The sequence below is a fragment of the Cinclus cinclus genome, chromosome 3 (assembly GCF_963662255.1).
Source record: "Cinclus cinclus chromosome 3, bCinCin1.1, whole genome shotgun sequence".
Lineage (NCBI taxonomy): Eukaryota > Metazoa > Chordata > Aves > Passeriformes > Cinclidae > Cinclus > Cinclus cinclus.
This window is the reverse complement of record NC_085048.1, coordinates 3,732,899-3,755,697: the sequence shown is the minus strand read 5'-3', so window position 1 is coordinate 3,755,697 and position 22,799 is coordinate 3,732,899. Positions and strand designations below refer to the sequence as shown.

At 41.2% G+C, this 22,799-nt stretch overlaps 1 protein-coding gene across 1 annotated transcript in view; it reads right to left on the bottom strand.

Annotated features, from left to right (window-relative positions):
- Positions 1-22,799, bottom strand: part of PKHD1 (PKHD1 ciliary IPT domain containing fibrocystin/polyductin) — a 226,094-nt gene that overhangs the window by 95,810 nt on the left and 107,485 nt on the right. The window contains exons 42-48 of the mRNA XM_062489610.1: positions 19,164-19,276; positions 18,264-18,354; positions 17,025-17,159; positions 13,714-13,849; positions 12,187-12,433; positions 3,324-3,501; positions 2,492-2,687 (exon numbers count right to left, since the gene is read on the bottom strand). Of these exons, the coding sequence (XP_062345594.1) occupies positions 2,492-2,687; positions 3,324-3,501; positions 12,187-12,433; positions 13,714-13,849; positions 17,025-17,159; positions 18,264-18,354; positions 19,164-19,276 (1,096 nt within the window). The remainder of the gene's footprint in view (positions 1-2,491; positions 2,688-3,323; positions 3,502-12,186; positions 12,434-13,713; positions 13,850-17,024; positions 17,160-18,263; positions 18,355-19,163; positions 19,277-22,799) is intronic.

Here is a 22,799-nt window from a genome sequence, read left to right as displayed (position 1 = left end):
GGGTAGTTAAAGAGGCTCCACGCAGTCAGGACAACAAGAAAGGCTTTCCTTGTGCAGCAGCCTAAATTTGGGGTTTCTTAACAGTGTGTTCTTGTTCTTAGCAGCAGATAAGGGCTGAGCGTGAAATTCTTAATTAAGCAGTAAATAGAGAGCGGGGTGTCAGCAGATGCAGCCTGTAGCCATGGAGACCAAGTCTGATGAAGGAGGGAGCCGAGACTCAACGCCGGCATGACTGACAGCGGAAGAATCCGACAAAGCTTGTAAGCGGGATTAATTAATTGGCCAATTATTTCATACAGTTAAATGGAAATAAAATATTTTAAAATAATAATAATTCTAGAGGAGCCAACTTGCAGAGTTAGGCGGGAGGATGTTCTGAAGGCCAGACCTTCTAGCCTTGTCCTCTCCGGGTGGGTGGGTGGACGGACTGGTGGGGCTTCAAGGCCAGAAGGGACTATTGTGGCAGCTTTCTCTGACCTCCTATGGAGCATGAATATCGCCTCATGAGGTTTCTAATAGCTTCTCGCAGAGCTGCAGCATATTTCCCTGAAAAGACGGCCAAGCATCATCTAAGGACCCTGAGTGATGGAAAGTCCACCACATGCCATGAATCTGCTCTGCTGGTTAATTATCCTCACCCTCTCAGCCTGCACAGCGGAGAGAAGGAGAGAGATTAAATCCCACACCAGGGCCAGGAATCTGCTTGCTTTGTTTCAAACTTTTACCCTACACCAACAGCATAGATATTAGGTACCTGACACCAAATTGTTGATCGCACTCCTATAAAAGTCCTTGCAGAAAATTTTCACAGCAGGAATTATACATGTTAGGTGTTTTCATAAATTTCCCCTTGTGTACTTTGGATGATTGTTTCTCTCTCTATTAAAATGAGGAATCACAGCAAGCTCTTCATGTAATAAAAATCAAGATGAAAGTAAGGCAAGAGAAGGACAAGAAAGTATCTGTGATGCTAGAGTGACATATGCCAGCCAGACCACTTTTGTCCCAGTCTTCCCAAGACTGTCATGTCCTCTATTTCCAATAGCAGAGGCCAAGCTACAGATGCCATCCTCTGAGCTTTGCCATGCTGTTCTGAATTGTAGCTCAGGATACACAAACTGAAATGCAGTCATCTTTTATATTTGAAGGACCAAATTTACACTGTTAGAAATAATAAAACATTTCTTTCAGTAAATACTTGATCTCTGGCGAGGATTAGACATAACAGCTTTATTTACAGTATAACAGCTAAATTTACAGTAGCCAATCTATACCTGAACTGTAACTTAACAGGGCCAGGACACAGAACTAAAATTCTACATGGTTGTAATGATGGCCAAATTCCTGGCACAGCTTTGGCCTAGACCAGGCAGACTCCCAGGTGACAACCAGCGCAGTTTGGCATTTAGCAAGCGCAGAGTTCTTTTATAATTTGAAGCCTGGGTTCATCCAGCCCATTTTTAGAGCTAAAATGTTTAAACACAAGCTATGCTGCAACAGTTGCTGAAGGACCAGAGGTGGACACAGCAAGTGTGGTCAGACTGAGGTTAAGGTTTGGGCTTCCCAACTTCTCCACAGATTTGATTTTCCACACTGGTTGATTTTCACTGTAGCCAGACCAAGCTCAATGGATTGCCTATCCTCATTCCACACGTGTTTCCCTCTCCATTGTCACAATGATTGTTCCAAAGGTATCCCACATGAGAAAACCATTTGCATGCCATCTCAGTAATGCAAAATCAAGGGAAATTATTTAAATTTAATGGAGCAGAAGAATGAAAAATAATTTGTTATAATAAAAATCATCATCTTTATTTTCCTGAAGAAGAAGGAGAAACTAATCTTCTCACAGACACCAAAATATATTTCTGATTCCTAGTTCTGCTGCTATTAATAAAGGCAACAACAATCACCTTGCTTTTGACATACAGACCTTTAACATTTATAAAATTATTTGCTTGAGAATGACAATAATGGAAAATGTCCATTTCTTAAAAGAAAAAATAAAAGACCAACACACTCTATGACCTCACGTACAAAGTCACATAGGTGAAGGTCTAAAACGTCTTGGAATGTTTCCAGGCCTAGGAAAAGTTCTCTCCCAGTAATCTTACTACCTTCAGCGGGCTCAGCCTAGCAAGATGACCATGATTTATTAATGATACCTGTGATACAGGACCAGATGACAGCAGAGGTCATTAGTGTAATTTAATGCCTTTACCGCTCCAAAAAAGCCAAATACAACTGATGTCACATCACCCACTATTTATGGCACATTCCTTTTGTTGCTATGTCCGGCACCAGATAGATCAGCTAGGGATGGACCTCATGTGGCCTTATCTATTTGATCAACATTTTGAAGGACCTCTCACTTAATGAAAGGCCATTGAAAGCTGGCCTTGAGTAGATTTGGGGCTTAAATTAAAGAGACATCAGCTCTGTCACCATTCTTGATGACAAATGTCAAATTCAACCCCCATACTGCACTTACCCAAATAGGTGAACTTGCCCAGTTTGCTGTCAAGATGCCAATCACAGCTCCTGTGGTGTCCATATGAAGGCAGCAATTGGAGTGGTTGTCCCCTCCTTGTCCCACAGAACACCACTGCCTCAAGATGGGCAGGAAGATCTTTGTGTTCCACCAGCAGGTAATTCCCAGCCTTGAAGTTGCTAAATGTCACTGAATACTGGAGAAGAGGAAACCAAAAGAAACATGTCTGAGTCTGTGATTAGAGCTCCATGGAGTGCAGCAGAAAGGGGTAAAGGGGATGGTGATGAAAACAACATGTGTTGAAAACATGAAAAGAGATGTAAAACTAAGCAGGAGGTGACGGTAAATGCAGAAAAAGAACAACTCTCCTCATCACCTTTGAAAGGTGAGGAGGAGCAATGTCTTCTGAAAACTGTGCTTCAACATGTCTTAAAGCAGTAAAAATCCTGTTGGCTCCTAGGCACCCTGCTGAACTTTCACCCAAGATATCCAAAATCAAGTATCCAAGGCCAGGTGGGATGGGGCTTGGAGCAACCTGGTCTAGGGAGAGGTGTCCTTGCCTATGGCTTGGGTTGGAACTGGATGAGCTTTAAGATCCTTTCCAACCCAAGCCATTCCATGATTCCATGACTTTCCTGCTCCAGATGACTACTGACAGCTTATCTAAGTGATAAGAGAGAGCTCATCAATTATCTTATCTAAGCCTACAAATACAGAGCAACTTTCTCAGTGCACTTAGCTCTGTTTTTCTCTCTCTGTTCATCCAAAGAGATGAAAGGATGATTATCTGTTCCAGATATAATTTTGAAATTATAAAATCTTTCCATGTTACCTGGAGCTGTTTGCTGACCAAAGGGTTGTCAAATGTCAACGTGTAAGTCTCTTTATCCAAGAGAAGAACCATCCAGCCATACAGGTTTGATAAAGTATCAGGGACGTAATTGACTGTGTTTGTCTTATTCCTACTGTCAGTCACAGTTAAATTATAGGGGTTGTCTGGAGCCTCTTTTCTGCAGAAAAAATAAAAAAGTAATTACATTTTTACACTGAACTCTGTCATTTTGCTACCTGTACAGTTCTATTTTTATTTGAATTACAGTATCTGTGCTGTATCTCCTTTAGAATGTGTCTCCATTTTTGTAATTCCTTACAAAACCGCCATGAGAAAAGATATTTTGCCAAAAGTGCTGTAAAAAGAGAAAGAAAGAAAGAAAGAGAAACAAAACATGTGGGAGTACAGGAAGAGGAAGAAAGGAGAGAAGGGGTAACAGCCAGGGTCCCAACTTCTACATTACCAGAGTATTTTCCCTCTGCCTGACTCATGGACCTCAGGTTCAACTTTTAGTATCTTCATGAAATTTGGTGGAGTCTTCTTATTAACCTCATCCCAGGCTGGATGGGGTTTGAGCAACCTGGTCTAGTGGAAAGTGTCCCTGCCCATGGCAGAGGGTTGGTATGAGGTGATATTTAGGGTCCTTTCCAACCCAAACCAGTCTGTGATTCCTCACTCCCATTTGAGTGGTCAAAAGTTTCAAAAAAAGTCCCGTGTAATCCAAAGAGTTTGTCTCTGCCTGCAGTCAAAGCTGGGGCTGCTGCAGACTGACTAAATCCTTCACAAAATGGGAGAATTTTTAGTACAGCAGTTCTTCTGAGCATCCAAATGAGAACTCAACTCCCTTTTTCACTAGAACTTGGCACTCCTAATTTCTGACCAGTCTAATCAGGAAAAAAAGCCCTTACTGAACAGATCAACACTCACTTAAAAAAATCCTGTCTTGTAAGCATCCCTTTAATAGTTTTTCTCAATATTTGAAGCATTATCTTACAGCTACATATCTCAGCATATTATCCAACCTCCCAGATTGGATATGACTTACTTACCCAAGACAGACAGTACTAAAACTCACGTGATCCTGCAATTTGCCTGTATTTGCAATTTTTTTATTGTTTTTTTTTTTTTTTTTTTCCCTCTAGTGCTTTGGAGATGATGCAAAATCACCAAACCAGTCATCCCAGACATATTTTTCTTTTCTCATTTAAAATCAGTTCTGGGAGGATTTTTGTTTGGTTGGTTGTTTTGTTTTGTTTTGTTTTGCTTTTTTTTTGTTTGTTTGTTTTGTTGGCTTTTTGTGTTTTTGTGGGGTTTTTTTTTGTTTTTTTGTGGGTTTTTTTTTTGGTTTGTTTGTTTGTTTTGTTTTGTTTTTTTATTCTAGTATCTGCCACTGTGTCAAAGCACTTTCTGGTTACCCAGAAACATTCAGCTGAGAAACAGCAGTGTCAAAGCAAAGTGTGAATCAGCAAAGAATCACTCAACCAGAAGATATTGGCAGACCAATGAAACTGGAAGGAGTTTATAAGGCTTAAACAGCTTTTGTACCACTAATAAACCTCCTGTTATAGGCATTAACTGGACCAGGATATTAGGCTGCTAATTAAGCAAGTAAATGACAACAAGCACATTATTGTCACAGTTATCAGCACCTGCACAGGTATTCAGGAGAACATTTCTAGCAGCAGAAGAGCACCACACATAAAGCTGAACTCTCCTGCACATCAGAAGGCACCTTATTAAGTTGCAAAGATGCCCAATGTCACAGCAAGTGGCAGAGACTCAGACCCATCCCTCTGCAGCATAAATTCACATGGTTTTACTCTTTATTTATTTTAATTTTCATTGCTGGAGGACTCTGAAGAGAACAGCTTGAATCACTTTTATTGGGGGACTCTCCCCAGTACTTCCAGAAGTAAAGACAGAGAGGAAAGGCTGGAAGGAACAATCCTGCTGGGATACAAGTCTGATCTGTCAGAATGTTAGGTGGCAATTCCACACCAGCCATGTAGATCCAATAGCTAATGAATAGGAATGTGAATTCACTAACTAGTGAATTAAATGTAAATCCATTGTTATTGGAGACCAATATTTAGAAGACCCCAAATAAATATCTTAAATTGTATAGCAACTTCCAGATGGTTACAGTTAAGTGAAATGTATCTTTTCCTGTGTCTATTGTAACAGACAAGGTGGAGAATCATAGAATCGTTTGAGTTGGAAAATACCTCAGAGGTCGTCAAGTCCAGCCATTAACCCAGCACTGCCAAGGCCACCTCTAAACCATGTCCCCAAGTGCCACATTTGCACGTGTTTTAAATCCCTCCAGGCGTGGAGACTCCATCACTGCCCCATGAAGCCCATTTCAATGCCTGAACTCCTTTTCCATGAGGAAAATCTTGCTAATATCCAATCTAAACATCTGCTGGTTCATCTTAGGGCCATGTACTCTTGTCCTGTCCCTTGCTCCCTGGGAGCACAGCCCTGACCCCCCTGGCTGTCCCCTCCTGTCAGGGAGTTGTGCAGAGCCACAGGGTCCCCCCTGATCCCCCTTTTCTCCAGGCTGAGCCCCTTTCCCAGCTCCCTCAGCCTCTCCTGGTGCTCCAGCCCCTTCCCCAGCTCTGTTCCCTTCCCTGGACACGCTCCAGCCCCTCAATATCCCTCTTGTCAGGAGGGTCCCAGAGCTGTCCCCAGAACTGGAGGTGTCCCAGCAGAGCCAGCACAGGGGACAGGCACTGCCCTGGTCCTGCTGACCACACCATTGCTGGACCAGCCCAGGTGCCAGCCCACCTGAGCACACTTGGCTCATGTTCAGCTGGGTCAGGCATGTTCATGACCCAGGAAGGAAAAGGAGCAGGAGATCCTTATGGCCTGGAACTTCTAGGGTTTTCTTGACCTGGAATGTTGTGTCCTTGTCTTTTACTTGCATTGCTTGAGGTGTTGCCACCCATAAATTAATTTCCGACTCCTGACAGACTGCCCACAACCAAACAAAAATTTGGGGAAACTACAAAGCTTCTCAGCTCAGTGCACAAACTAACTGGTGCAAGGACACGAAAAGCCTGAGATTCACTCCCCTTGAGAAGGATGTCAGTGTGTTGTTTTTTCACCTCCATGCCAAAAAGTCACCAGAATAGAAGCATCCTACTAATGGAATTACCAGCCACAATTAGCATCATTTCCATTTGCCCTAAATAGCCAGTGATTTCACTGTGCCCTAAATAGCCACCAATCTACCTCTCTTTAATGTTAATGAAGTAGAAGAGCACTGGGCACACGAGTATTTCTAATTCAGAGGATCTGAGGGAGCCTGCACGCATCATTAACATGGAGAGCTTCATTATCAGAGGAAAGAGCCTTCCTCTGAACTTCTCCTGGCTTTATTTGAAAGAAACTAGGAGGCAATGGTCTTAATGCAAAATTAACCCTCCCTTTAAACTGCTGGAAGCCTTTCCAAACTGTAAAGGGGAAAAAAAAGGATGACTCATTGTAAAAGCTGTATTTTTATATCGAAGCAGGTTTCAATTAAGGAGCAATTTGCTTTAGAAATATGGCAGGATTACAGGATAGGGCTTTACAGTCTGAGCCACAATTCACCAATTGTGACTGTATAAACTGTTATGTAATTTAGCTCAAATGCATTGTGCAGAACTGCTCGACAGATATGGGCCACAAAGGATTTGTTAAGCCAATCAACAACATGGAGTAGAACAAATATTAACTCTCCTGTTTATGTTTACCATTAACTTATTTATCCTAAGGGTCCATATCTGTGTGTATGAAGGCAGGCACTCTGTTTAGCTCTAAATGCTTTCTGTTTGTATAATAATCCATTATGATTATCCCTCTTCAAGAACAGGAAACAATTTAGCATTGAACTTCAAATGGGACATCAAATGTTTATATCAAGAGTCCATGTTTATTGTTGGTCAAAGGGAGGCTAATTCCAAATTATGACCATATCAAACACTTTACAGGTTTAATCTTGGGCCCCAGAACAGTTCACATTATTTTAATTGCCAAGAACTAAGAATTTTCAGCTGTTTTCAGTAAATGTGTGTATCTTTGTTGAGATACCAAGCTCATTATTCAAATCTGTCTTTTATTATGAGTCCTTAGTAGCAGTGATTTTTTTCATGCTTTTAGGAAAGCATGAAAGTCTTTTAGGAGATAAGTAGATCTTTGACCCTGATCCTGAGTCACCACCAGGGGTTGAATTTTAAGTAAAAGAAGAATTGAGATGGTTTCCCGAGAATAGAAAGGGTTGTGACTGACAAGCCAAGATGGATTTATTCAGAGAAGAATTTCAGTTTGCTATCCCTGACTTCCAAAACCCTCTGTGTTCTTAAAACATTTCCCTGTGTCCTACAGTTTATAAGCTGGTATTTTCAGGAAAACTAAACTCAGACAGAAACCCTGAACTGGAAAGTGTTTGGTAAACAAACAGTTCAAATGTCTGCAGTGTGAGCAATAGCAAAGACCAGAGGAGGACAGGACCACTTGGTCACTCTGCTGTTCCCACATCATGTAGAGCTCTGAAGAGTCCCTAGAAGTGTCCAAGGCCAGGTTGGACAGGGTTTGGAGCAGCCTGGGATAGTGGAAGGTGTCCCTGCCGATGGCACATGGTAGACCGAGATATTCTTTAAGGTCCCTTCTAACCCAAACCATTCTGTGATTTTAGGATAAATATGTAGATTATTACAGCTAGTCCCAGCTGATGCACCTGTCCTGATCTATACAGGCCATAAGAAGCATCCAATAGACTTGCCAGATTTCTCCTGGCAAGGACAGAAAATTTAAGACCAGAAAATGTTGCCTCAATGTTAAATTTATCTCCCTGCACTTAGAAATACCTCAGATGATGGTCAAGCTGAGGGAGAAGACTTGAGGAAATGTCTTGTCTTGCATACTCATAACACTGTGCAGGATCTGGCTTTGCTGCCCATACCCCTGAGTGCAAGGTGAATGAAAATAAACAAATTTTTTCTTGCTGGGATGTCTGAAATGCCAGAAACTCAGCAGAGTAAAAGCTGAATTTCTAAAGCTGAGCTGATGAGTCAGTAACTAAACAATCAATAATTTAATATTTGCTTTCCATGTTACATCACAGGAGCCCTCAGAGGATGGGTTATGAGGACATGTGGCCATGTAAGCTGCCCCCTGTGTGGGCACAATCGTGTACACAGGGAGTACACATGGCCAGAGAGTAACTGAGGACATTGAGAGAAGAATCGTGGTTGTCAGGGTGTTTCACAGCAGGGGGATGTTCTGCTGAAGGCACCCCAGACAGTAAATACCAAAGAAAAAGCAAATCTAGCATAACCATCTGAACTTTCTTCAAGATTCAAAGACACAGAAGTAGGGGAGATGCTGTTCCATCAGCAGCAGAAGTGCATCACACAGGAGACGATGCTAGAGTTGATTTAAGAATTAAACCTATAATGTTAATCTTTTGCTCTGCAGCAGAAGAGGGAGACAATAAAAGGCTTGAACTACAAGACTGGTGCTGAGCAAGTCCAAAGCTTCCCCAGTGAGAAAAGGAAAGCAAATTAGAGGGACCAAGAGGGAAACTCCCTTTTGGCAGGCTCAGCCACTGAGTGCTTGGAGTCCCGTTCGTCGCGAGGTGCTGCCAGGCTGCAGATTATTCTAATGCTCTCCTCTTGTAAAAATTATGCATAATGTGAAGAAACTTTGAAAGTCACTTAATCACGTTATGACAATTTTTTAATGAAAATTTGTTTTAATATTAATAGAGATTCATAGTTTCATGATAATATGGGTAGCAGTGGCATTTGGAGCAGCCGTTTCTAGCCTGCAGCCATGCTGTGCTGTGCCATAGCATAAGCTGTGCTTCAGACTACTCAATAACTTTCTCACATATAAATTTATAAAGACTTTTATAAGCTCCAATTACATTTTTAAAAGACATAAAACCCCTCTTTAAAGTGTGCTTACGTGACACATCAATTTAACTTTCAACTGGACTTTGTGAAGAAGGGTTTTGTTACAGCAGTGCAAGCTTGGAAATAGATCCCCATTTCCCTGGAAGTTGTTGAGTGAAGCAGTTCAGGACAGAGTCACAAAATGTTCAAGATAGTAATTTTCCTTTTCAGAAAAGAGCTTCTACAGTTTTTCCCTAGCAAAACACTCTTTTTCTCCTGAACATGTAGTTTATATGGGGGGAAAGTGTCAATAAAACAGATGCATACTGGTAAATTAAACAGGCAAAGAGTCAATTGCCCACATTGTATCATAAATAATTAAAATTGTTCCAGACATTCTTGTAGCTGGGACCAAACAGCCCTATCCCTTGCAGCTCCCAGGCAGAGGATCTTTCCTAAAGGTTGGTGCTAATGCAACATCCCTGATGTTTTGGAGACTGAGATGGTTAAAAATATGGCCATGTCCAACCCGTGCAGTTGCCCTCAGGGTCAGGGAATGATCCTGAGGTTGCTGAGATAAGAGGTTGCCACGCTAGGTCTCCCTTCTTAAAATCCATTCTTTGCCTCAACTTTTGAGATTTTTGGAGCTGGAATCCCATCTCTGAAATTCAGGATAAGCAAAAAAACCCACCACCTCAAGCCTCTCATGCTTTTTTTTTTTTTTTTTTTTTTTCTGAGGAGCACAGAAAATTCAAGTTGCAGACTTGACAGGTCTCATATGCCATGGCCTGGTAAAGCATGATAGAGAGATTTCTTCCAGAGAGATTTTTAACTCTTTTGTTGTCAGAAACTAAACATAGCCAAGCAAGAGTGTTTTTGTCTTTTTATTGAAATGAGATGGATCCAAGAGGAACTTGCTAGGAATTATTTTCCTGTCACCCACTTATCTTTATTCTCTTTACTCAACCTCTGCCAATTGCTCCTAGTCATGTTTTGCCATATTAATCCTAAACTATTCCCTTTTTATTGCAAACACTCTCCAAATACATCTGGATAAAATTCACCCATTCTCCTTCTCCCACTCCCTCATCCTCTGGTCATGCTGTATTTTATTAATTGACTTTTACTCTTCATCCCCTCCAGCTCCTTTTACTCCCCGTCCTGGTCCTCTCCCAGGTTCCTTTTGGAGCTCTATCCATCTGAACAAAGCCTCCCTGACTCACCACACTCAATTGGTTGCATCTGACAGTCTTTCAACTTAACATGACAGTGATTTGGGTGCTGGGAGCTGCCCAGGAGAGAGGATCTGGAAACAGCACAGAGAGGATGCTCATGGTCTCTGGGGTTACTCTGCTGAGTACATAGCCCTCAGGAGGACAGGCTAACAGCTGGCTTCTTCTTCTCAGACTGCCCAGGATCTTTGATGGAAATTGACTCCTAGCTCATGCAGCTGAATAATAAAGAAGCTAAATAAAGGGTACTTGCTTGAAATAAAACCTTAATTGAGAAGTCATTGATATGGCTGATCATTGAATCCTGGAATGATTTAGATTCAAAGGGACCTTAAAGCTCATTTAGTTCCAACCCCCTGCCATGGGGAGACACTCCTTCTACTAGACCAGGTTGCTCCAATCTCTGTCTATCCTAGTCTTGAGCACTTCCAGGGAAGTTCCCATGCAGTTTACTGGGAAGATACAATTTAGGTCCAGTTAAATCTTCCAGAGTTAACAGAAATGGTTCAGATGAACTCCTGCCTGTGCTTGCTCTTTACCCACCTTTTGATCTCAGGCAAAAGAAGGTGTATTAAATATATTAATGGTCATGAATGATTAATAATTACATTGTGGCAATACCTAAAAGGACCCAAATCACTCTACAGGCAATATTTAGAGAAGCTCCATCCACCCCCACGGCATCAGCCCAAAGATCTTGCAGTCCAGTTCACCAAGGTAAACACAGACTAGAAAGGGAATTAATTTCCCCAAGACCTCATGGTTAACTGCTTAGGAAAGACACCAAGCACAGTTTTATTTTGACTTCTACCCAGTATTCTTTTGGTTAAATCAGAATGACTCCAAACTCTTACATTTTTGCAGACTTTTGGTTTCATTATGAGACACAGTTATCACAAGCAAAGCCTGCAGGTAGCTCAAAGTCTTAAGAGTTTTCTCCTTCAATGGAACAACTGATTAGTCTTTTCCTGATTGGGAAGAGGTTGGGGTTTTTCCCCTTCTTCTTCTAAAACATGAATTATGAGGTAGACATGAATAATTAACAGCCCTCTAACAGAGCACTTCAGGATTTCTGCCTGTGTGCTACTAACCTGAGACAGCAAAAAATGGATAATTGTTCAGATTTGTACTTCAAAAGGAGAGTGAAATGCTGAGCAGGGGACTTGGAAGGGAGGATGAGCATGGGAAGAAAAGCGGCAGTGATGTTTAGATCTCTAAAAATCTGTTTCACCCTTTTTCTTATGTCAGAAATTTGCAAGTGTCCTCCCTAGGTGATAGAAATGGTGGCAGTTCTTGGCTGAACAGCATTTTTCCAATGGATCCCCTTAGCTGCCAGCTGGTGAATGACAGGGACAATTCCATCTTGGGGATACAAATGAACTGGGACAGAACGGAGAGCTGCACAGCCACCAAAGCTGATGGGAATGACCAGGTTGTACCCCAAGGCTAGGTGATGATGATGATGATGATGATGATGATGATGATAGTTCTAATATTGCAAGCTATCAAATACTTCAGTGTGAGATCCAGATCTGACACAGCATCTCCAGGAGATCCTTGTCCTTCTGCCATGAAGTGACAGGCCATGGGACATAGCACAGCAGATTAAGAGATGCCACTGCTCAAGCTCTAGTTTAGGACCAAGCAGAGAGGCAGCAGTCCTGGGACTGAGCTCAGACCCAGCAGCAATCTCAGAACAACACATAGAAGCAAAAACCATTCTGTATTTTGGGAGGTGGAACAATTACTTACAAGTGAAGAGCCATACGGTGGAAAACAAGGTCACTGTGACAGACACTGGCACCAGAAGCTTGGCTGAAGTTGGCACTGGCTGTGCAAGATGCTGCCAGGATATCTGTGGAAGGCAGGACGTGACTTCCCTTCTGTCCCGTGGTGGAGCCATCAAGATCCTCAAGGATGGCAGAGTGAGGAAAGGGGAAGGACACTTGGAAAGGGGAATTGGTGAAGGTCAGATGTTCAGCTGTCACTGTAAATCCACCTGTGGGTGACAAGCAGCATTTCAAAAAACCTGAAGGGTCACCTCATGTAATGGGCCTGAAGACAACTCTCTGGAAGAAAAGAGATTGACTTCATTCCACCTTGCCTTTGGAAAAATGTCTGATGGGTGAACAAAACAATGGGGAGATCCAGGAAAACAAATGGATGTGGTTGTAGGAATAGCTACTGCTGTGCTATGGCCAGAACAAAGTTGCCCAGTACCCTGCTGTGACTGTGGTTCAGACTCACCTGATCCAGGTGCTGCTCCTGGCCCTACCAGCATCTCCTCAGTGACCCCAAACACTTCTTCACAGCCCCCACAATCAAAATTACAGGCCACATGACAATGACTCCTATAGATCCTGTCCTCCTTTTCTTGAAGGTAAATGTTTTAGAGGTGAGTATATTGCGTAAATGTACTTGACTCCTCTGCGTATGTGCAGCACCTCGCAGAATAAAGCCTTGGCTGAAAAGTGAGTCTGTAGGATTTTTTCACTACTGAAACACAGATAGCTACTAAAAAGATGAATATTCATCCCAGCTAAAATTTATGGGCACATTAATACTTACAGAGAAGTCAGAAAATGATTGTCCCATCTGTAACAAGTAGCTTTGGCAGGAGTGTCCATACAACACATGGCTTACTATTTGGATGTCCTATTCCCAGTTTTAGCCTGACTAAGCCAGATTTTACCATTCCCCTTGTCCTTTGATCTCATCTCCTGAAATCTTTTTCTCTTCTATGTTATTGTAGGGCAGTCTTCATTTATATATAAATCCATTTTATTACAATACAAGAGGCAAATGCAGTTGGAACAATCTTCAAAGAGCCTTTGAGTACCTCTTCAAAGCTCAGAAGGATGCTTAGTTTACATCTTAGGCATCTTAGTTTTATCTTAGGTAAATTCACCTCAGGTTTAGGCTGGCCTGAGGTAGCAGCTTGGTGAAATTCTGCTACATTGCGTCACAGCTTGTTAAGTAATCATCACTCTTGAACTTTTATCTCCCAAAATGAAGATGCAGAAACAAGGCAGTGTATAAAACACATTTCCACTGAGAAAACTGCATCGGTGCAAAAATCATGCTACATTTGTATTAAAATAAATGAAATATGTGGCTTCAACTGAGTGATGAAGCCACTTCCAGAAAGGCTGAGGAGAACCAGAAATCTCAGCCCATGCACAGGAGTTAACATGGCCATCTGTGGAAACTATGGACTTGTAATGGGAGGCTAAGCTAGAGATTTGGGAATCCTGAGAAATAAAAATAGATCAAACTCACCCTGCCCTCGGTAACAGCCAGAACAAGTTCTGATTGCTGTGCAAGCGTTCACATCAAAGTTCCTGAAAGCTGTGTTGGAGATGAAGAGCTGGTATCTTTTGGGAGTCTTTAGTCCTGCAGACATACAGGTCCTATCCTGAAATGAAGGAATGAAAAAACATCACCATGTGAATCACAGAGTCCTAGAATGGTTTGGGTTGGAAGGGACCTTAAAAGTCACCTCATTCCTACCCCCTGCCATGGGCAGGGACATCTTCCAAAAGACCAGGTTGTTACAAGCCCTGTCTAACCTGGCCATGAACATTTCCAGAAACAGAGCATCCAGGATGCAGCAGCTGGGAACGCAAGAGTGTGACTGCCCATAGTTGTGGGGTTTAAAGGACAGATGTAAACTATTGTTTAGCAAGTTCTGACAACGACCATCTAATTCCCCACTGAAGCAGGTGATAGCATCACTTTTAAGGGCAGGTTGTTGCCCTTTGTTTGAGTTGTTGCATAATAGTTAAGACTGGACATTTGAAGAGAGAGGAAAGTGTACATTCCCTGGGGAGAAAGAATCCACCTAAAAGCCACTGTGAGTGGATTTTTACAACCCCACTTTACTTTACCTTTTTTGTCCAGAAAGTGGGAATTTTTCCTGCTCTGCAAAGATGACCATTCTTGTTTCTGTTCTAAGAAAAATCTGAGCAATGAGATTCAAAGGCATTTTGTAAGATTTGGGATGGGGATACACTTAGGCCAGGCTCTCTGAAAAGCTCTAGAGGACTTCTGAGTCTATTAGAACTTAAAGAACCAGAAAGGAAGAACAAAAGCCACGGGAGATGAAAAACAAAATGGACAAACTGGATTATGAGGTGACTGTAGTCCATGACACAGTGGAAGTGTACAAATTTCTGCCAAATTTTCTTCGAAACAAGCTGGAAATAACAATATACTTAGTGAGCAGCCTGGAGGAAGAAGGGCTGGCAGGAGTCTGTGATACTGTTTGTGAAGCCAGTGAATACTTGTGGAATATATCTCAAAAGCCACGGAAAAGATTCAGTAAAGAAATCCATCTTATGTGAAAACACTTGCAATTGAAAAGAAAGGATGCAATGGACTCTTATAGTTAGATTATTACTTCTAAGAGAAGGTGCTATCTTCAGTGTTTGTAAAACACAGTAGTTCCATCAGCTGTTTTATTCTGAGGCCAAAACATCAGAAGTGATAAACTTGGTCCATGGGCCATTTTATTCCACGTCACTGCTAAGCAGAAATCCCTGGTTTCTGGTAACAAATTGCTCAGAAATTCTCTATTGGCTTTTTCTATGTTTTCTATCTTTTTAATATAGAAATTTTCCCAATTTTCCATATTTTAATAGATTCATTTTATTTAAACGCATAGCAAATAGTGTGAGACAAAAATTCCTCCCATGTGTGACTCAGAACTCTTGCTTCTTCCGGGAAGAAACGTTTCTCCTTAAATGGTCCCACAAAGACAATGAGTTGCTTAATGAGAACATGGAGGAGGTTTTCTGAATGTCTAGGAAGATAACAAAAAATATTTCACTTGGTTTTTACAGGTCCTGGGTTTAGCCCTGTCACTAATGTTTCAATGGGTCAAAGCCCCAACTTTTCAATTCCCTGATATTTCCAGAGAACAATGTTGTTTTAAAAACCTTTTTTTTTTTCAAAAAGTGGAAGGAATAACAGAGAGGAACATCCAAAGTTCCCATTAAATTAATGTCATAAAGTTTTAATTGATATTAAAGAGACATCATTATTAAAGGGAGAATTACATACATTAAGATGTAAATTATGACAAGGAGGCTCTTATCGTGAGATAATCAAAGATAATCACCCCCCTGAGGTACTGCAAGAAACAAGGCACAGCATGAGCGCCTCTAAATCTCTTAGCAAGTACAACACTGGAGTCCTTCCATGGATCAGGCAAAGCAAAAACAAAGACATTCCCCCCTTGGTGTCAGAGAAATTCACTGGGACATCACTGGGACGCTGCAAGGTTGGACAGGTGAAGCCAGGATTTTATCTGAACTATCTACTTAGAATAGCCCTGCTAAGGAGGTTTCTTTCTGTGAGCTTCTGAAGAAAACTCATTTAAAATATTTTTTTTTTTCCTGCCAGTCAGAGAGAAAATTAATTTAATAAACAACAATAGAAAACTGAGCAGGGGAAAAAAAAAGACCGCAAAATCATGAACAAGCAGTTGTGGCCAGTTGTAACTAAAATTCCATTGTTATCCATGTTATTAATCTGTTAACAACCTGGTAGCACCCAAAGGACTTTGTCCAGCTGCCTAAAGAAATAGTGGAAGAAGAACATATTTACTGCATAGATAAAATCACGTTTTGTCAGTATTTCTCATTCTCAAATAGAAAAAGTAACACTCTGTGTTCCAGGTGGACCAGTGATGCTAAGAGAGAGCAGAGGAAACCAAAGTGCCAACAAGGACAGAAACCAAAGCTAGTGTTCCCCCTCAGTATTCTCAAATCACTAAACTAAAGCCACCTGTGCATGGTTAAATGGTGGTAAATGCAAAAGGTTTATAGGAATTTGTGTTAGAAAAACTTGATTAAAGAAAAATTATGATATCTCTCAAAAAATCAGGTTTGGTGAAATTCCAAGATTTTTCTGAGACCATATCAATCCTGAAAAAGAATATGAGTAGGATAAACATTTGCACTTCTCTTGCTTAGATCCTTCACCTTTTTGTGTTTGTGATTTCACTTTCACTTTTGAATGTTTTTTTAGAAATAATATGCAGGACTATGCCTTATAGTGTGAAATCTTGTAGTCACTTCTAACAAAAATAGAAAAAAACAGATTTCTTGTTTCAAAAAAATAAAAAAATCTCCATACTGAAATGAAAATATATTTGGGAAAAAAAAAAATCCCACAAAAACCAAAACAGATCCATAGAACCATTTTGGTTGTGAAAGCCCTCTAAGACCACAGAGTCCCACCATCAACTCAGCACTGCCAAGGGCAACACTAAAAGCAATGTCCAGAAGTGCCAACATCTACATGGCTCTTAAAACCTTCCAAGTGATTTCACTACTGTCCTTGGCAGTCTGTCCCAATACTTAAAAACCTTTCAGTGAAGATATTTTCCCCAAAATCCAGTCTACTGGATTTTTCTCCACTGAAGCAGCTTGAGGGCATTCCCTTGTAACCTTTTTAAAATCCAAGCTTTTCCCAAGCTGCTAAGAAGCAGGGGCTGTTCTCCAGGTTGCTTTCTTATTTCTCCACATTCCTATTGAAATGTTGCTGTGAGACTTAAGAGACATTAAAATATTCCCTGCAGTTCTCACCTTTTGCCCAAGATATCCATTTAAAACACTATCAGACACAGAGATGTTTCCCAGGCTTTCCACGATGTCAATGCCAAAGTCTTTGCAAGCAGAAATCCAGAAATGCTGGAGTTCAAGGTTCCTGCTACTGAAAATCTACATAAAAGGAAAATAAAATAATAATAATAATAGATATAATCATCAAATAATAGAATGGTTTAGAAAGAACCATAAAGAACATCCATTCCAACCCCTGCCATGGGCACTGACACCTTCCTCTATCCCAGGTTGCTCCAAGTCCCATCCAACCTGGCCTAAAACACATCTGGAATGGGGCACCTAAAAGAAAGCAGATTGTTTGTAAAGGGAGCCCATGAAAAGAAGCAGAATAATCTTATTTGCCTATTATAGGTGAGTCACATGCAAAGAAATAAGTTATGCAGAGAAAACAAACAACAACCACAACAAACCTGCAAATCACCCTTTTGTTTTACTTCTTTTCACACAAATAACCTTTTCCAGAAAGCAAAAGTATCAGCCTGAAAAATCCTACTGAAAAATTGGAGACTTTCAGAAGAAGAGTTATAGGAATGGGTGAGGCTACAAAACATTTCAGGGAAACACATACAAACTGTTCAGGTCTTCAGACAGGAAAGAGGATCACAGATTCCAAACTGTGAGTATGGGAAAACAGTATTACGTAATTACGGGATTTAAAAATAATATTAATTGTGATCCATATTAGAGAGCTGGAGAACAAAGCTAGACAAATTCAAATAAACAAAAAGTGAAAAATTTTAAGAAAAAAAAATTAAAAATCCCATGGAAGCCCCCTATAAGTTCTATAAAGGTAACATGTCTACCTATTGCAATCTTCATGAACAGCTCAGATCAACTTGAAGCATTTTTAATTTGGTAACATGCTCTAGTGGAAAATGTCCCTGCCCACTGCAGGGAGGTTGAAATTAGATGGTTTTTAAGGGCCCTTCCAACCCAAACCATTCTAAAATTCCATGGTTACTGTGGCAGACAGATGCTAGATGACTACAGAGAATACCAGCTGGTGAAAGTAGCACTGACCCTGCAGGGGAAAAAAAAAAAAAAAAAAAAAATTGGCACAAATCAAGTTTGTGGCTCTTTGATTAAAACTGGAGCCTCCAAGTGAGGAATATGGACATACAAGCACAAGAGCTTTTAGTCCCTGTATAGGTGAGATACTTAGAAAGATCCTGAGTATCTCAGAAGTGGGGACAAACATACCTGTGCTCCCCCGTGGCAGCTCCAGGCCGTGAAGTTGTTGAACTGAACACAACTGTCTGGCAAATACTCTGGATACACCAGCAACCCGTGCCTGTTTAGGACAGAAAGCCATGGAGAGTGTTCCTTTGCAGTGCATGTACTGGTGAGCAGATTTTTCTGTTCATCGTTTTGATATCTAAAGTCTTAAATCTGTAACGGTTGTCTGCGTGAGACTTTACTTCTTAAAACCAAAGTTAAAAGTTTTCAGTGTTAGACCTATCAGAGCTAAAAAGGAGTGTGCAGTGCCACTGAGAGGTTCCCACCACAAAACACCCTCCCACGCTCCTGAGTTTTCAGCCAGAATCACCTTCAGATAAACCTGGCATGAATCTGGACAGACAATGCCTTTCTTTATCTTGGATTCAGCTGAGTTGGATTACAGCCTAAATGTATGCATTCCTGAATGCAGCACTTGGTTTCACCTTCTAAGAGATTTAAAATCCAGATTAATTCAAAATTCAGGTCACCTCATCCACTGATGTCCAGTACAACGCCTTTTTTTTAAAACTCTTTCTGTTTTAGGGAAATACTGGTTAAAATTGTTGCCAATAGCTGTTCCTGGATACTAAAGGAACAATTATTGCATGAAATGTCACAGAACCATGGAATCATTGAGGGTTGGAAGGGACCTGAGAGATCATCTTGTTCCACTGCCCTGCCATGGGCAGGGACACCTCCCGCACCGATTCTGCCCTGCTCCAGACAACTCTGCTTGCAAGAGAGGAGAACCTGAAAGGGTGCAAAACTGGGGAGGAAAGTCCTGAAAAAAGGGACAAGGCCTTTTCTGCCCATCACTGCATTTATAGATGGCACAACTGTTTGTTGAAGGAAAATCTCTTTAAAACCAACCTCCCCAAATACCTTGTGCAGGAGTGAGCTGTGTTCCCACTGAAGGACAGGAGAGGCACTTTGGATGGACCCTCAGGGGAGAGATGAAAGAAATAGCCATACCCAGCACCACACACTGTGTTACCCTGTAGAGAGGAATATGTGACTATGAGAATAATATTACCACAGATTTCTGGAGATTAAAATCAATTTAAGAAACACACAAATTAAAATCCCAGCTGAAGTCCCTTTAGATTATGGTAAACTGGCTGGTGGAGACCAGCACCTCATTTCTGCATCTCCAGGCTTGTTCTGTTTTCACTTTGACCTTGGGCCACTTGTAAAAATACTTGTTTTTAAACAAGGCAAGGAGGATTGGCCAAGCAATAGAGACAAACAGCAGAAAAATGGTGCTGTCACAACGCTTCAAGAAGTAGGTAAGAAAAAACTGTGTTGAAAACTTATATCTATGAACTCCTTTCCATATAAGAAAATGTCAGGAAGGAAAAGTAAATCACAAACTAATTACAAGGGTAAATCACAATCTAATCAAGTTTATTGATTTCCTTCTAAGTCTGGATATTTCTCTTATCTCCCAAAGCAAACACAGGAAAAAAGAAATGTAGGAAATATTTGCACTGAAAAAGACTCCTAAAAGTTAAGAGAAAGCAAAGAACAATATCTTCAGGATGTATGTCAGTGACTGAACAATTAAACCTCCCTACCCCTGTGGTAAATTATGTGGTTTGGATTATTTCTTACAGGGTGAAGAACCATAGGAAGACGTGCTGTAAGTTATTGTCGTTTGATATCTCTTAAAGAAATTGCATTCTAAATTCTGCACTTCTGTTACATTATTTGTCTTGCAAGAGGTAAAAATAAGTGGACATAAGGTCCAACTGGCCTTAAAATTAGGAGTTTGGTACTTACAGAATCTGCATCAAGTGGGTTATATGAGTTGTATTCAGTGTGTTCTGAACTTTCCTACTCTAAGACAAAAAACCTGCTCTTGCCATCTTAATTTGGAGAGCAGCCAAGTCTAGTTGGGCTGGTGTCCATATAGCAATGTGTTCATGTGTGCACCTGTGCATGAGCCCTCTCACCTGCCTTAGGTGTGTGAAAATTTGAAGTCCAGGCTGGTAGATTTAAAAAAAAAAAAAAAAAAAAAAAAAGACATAGGCATGTACAGAAGGCAATGCTTTTGGTCTGTCCTTAGAAAAAATTAATTGCTCTCTGGAGGTATGTGGCTCTCTATGGGGGGTCTAAGATGACCTTTCCTGCAGCTCTAAGGAGGGCTTGTTCTCTAAGGTCAGGTCTGACACCACCACTCCCATTCATAGGTCAATGGACAGTGTTAAAATATTAATGACTTTTTGGTCCCTGATGGTCCAAATCAAAGATGAGCCTGGCGACCTCGAGGTGAAACCCTCCATATACCAATTACTTTCTTCTGACCCATCCAAGTGTGCTCCCTACAGTCCTGATCTCTGACATCTGTCAAGGAATAAAGTACTGAGACCCAGAGCTCTGCTTTCTCTATCCCCTGGTAAAACTGCTGCTTTTTCTGAAAGTGCAGCCACAGACTCTTTTTCTTTAACAAAACACTTCTGCAGTCCAGTCACATCATTTCCAGGATATTTTACTTGCGACTCCAATCGTGCGTTCTGCAGATGATTCATAAGGAAAAAAAAAAAAAAAAAAGAGCCCTGCATATTTATTCAGCCAGCTCGTGGCTGGAGGGCAGGGGTTTTAGGCAAGCAGGGAATTTTGTGTGGAAATCAATTCTTTGTGGAAGTCAGTATATTACGAATGTCCGTGCAACCAAAATTCCAGAGAGAAATTACCTCCCTGAGCATGCCAAATACCTGGAGGTATGCACTGCAAGTCAGTAAAATCAAGTGGCTGACGGTTTAAGTGTCTCTTAACCGTACAACTCCGCTGCTGTAAATATTTCATGAATTTCTTTTAGATAGCTGGAACTCAAGCTGTTGACCTTAAAGATGACATTAAAGCTCTGGACAGTGTTCCCAGCACCACTCCCACAGTTTCAGAGCTGGGAAGGATGTGAGCAGTACTCACAGTGTGCCTGCTTTGGTGTGGGCCCACTTTGCAGGAAAAGGGTTTGGGAAAGATCTCAGCAGAGATGAAACAGTGGGAAAACGGTGCCAAACAGATGCAGCCTCAGCTCTTTGGTGCTGTGGAGAATGGCTGGATGGGGTGACACTAGGAAACAAATGCATTTACCAACAGTGTGACAATCAGTCACTCCTCTGACACCCAGGCACCAGCTGAGCTCCACCCCGTTCATTCATCTGAGATGTTCTCCAGTCCTCAACACCAAGGCAAGAAAGGAGAGGGAGGCTCTTGCTGGATTTCCTAAACCCAGTCCATATGTTGTTATGCATGAACACTCCGTGCTGCCTCTGGGATTTCAGGGCATTGAATGTGTATGGATTGGAACAACAAAAAGGACAAAACTTACTAGGTCCAAGAGAGCCAAGAGAAAAAGACAAAAAACTACTTTTAAAATTATTTTTCCTGCACGCAAAAAGAAAACCAAAGACATAAGGCAGGTGTTCCAGTGAGGGAAAAAAAAACTATCACAGAGAAGCATTGTCAGTTCCTTGAGCTGAGTGCATTTAAAAAGAAAGAAACCAGCCTGCTAATGAGATTGTCTATGACTCTAAAAAGTCACAACCTGGGCTTACACACTGTATTTAAAAAAAAATTATACCGACCTTGTAATAATCAGTTTGCACTCATACTGTCCAAGTATAAAATTTCATCTAACAGCCTGATTCACCAGAGCACTTAAGAGCTTAAGTCAAATGGAAACCAGTGGGAATTGGGTCTCCAAATGTCTTTGTAGGCTCAGGTTTGAGTGACTGCTCTGTCCCAATTTCCACACTGTTTAGGCCACCACTGAATTTCAAGGAAATTTAAGCTCTTCAGCCACCGGTGCAAATTTAGGCTCCCAAGTAAATTGAGCAGTTATGAAAACATTACTGCAGGTCTCACTGTGGAAAGGCTTAACCCATCATGCACAGAAGCTGTTACACAGTTTGGACCTAGAGCTCTTTGCCGTCCCTGCTTTAAAGATTGCAGCCAATAAGTTTAAAACCAGTAATCAAAAGATGGAAATCTGAAAATAAACAAACACAAAACCAATAAACAAAAAGACTGACAAACACCTAAAATTAAATTCTGAACTGGGAACATTTCTATTGCATGTTCTGGCCTGGGGACTAGATAGGTGGAAGATGACTCTTTCTTTGCCATTACATTCTTCAAACTTCCCCAATAAACTGGGATTATAAATACCTAAAAAGCTCAGGTCATTTGATCTGAGAATTCTCATGACAGAAAAGATACTAAGATAATAACATCATAATGCTGGTGCTGGACCACCTCTGGAATTTAGTGATTATTATTGCACTACGAAAAAGTCCACAGTTCTTTTGCTTGGGAGAAATGTGACTTTTTTTCTCTTAATATCCCTGTGCTTTGCTGTCTGTCTGAGCACTGCTTGGTCCTGGTGTACAGTAAGTGCAGTTAATAACAATTTTAAGCTGGGCAACTTCTTCTTCTTCTTTCATTTTGCTGCCGCAACTCCTCAAATATTCCACTCCTCGAGATGATGAGGGTCATCAGAAAGTGTTTGAGGGCCAT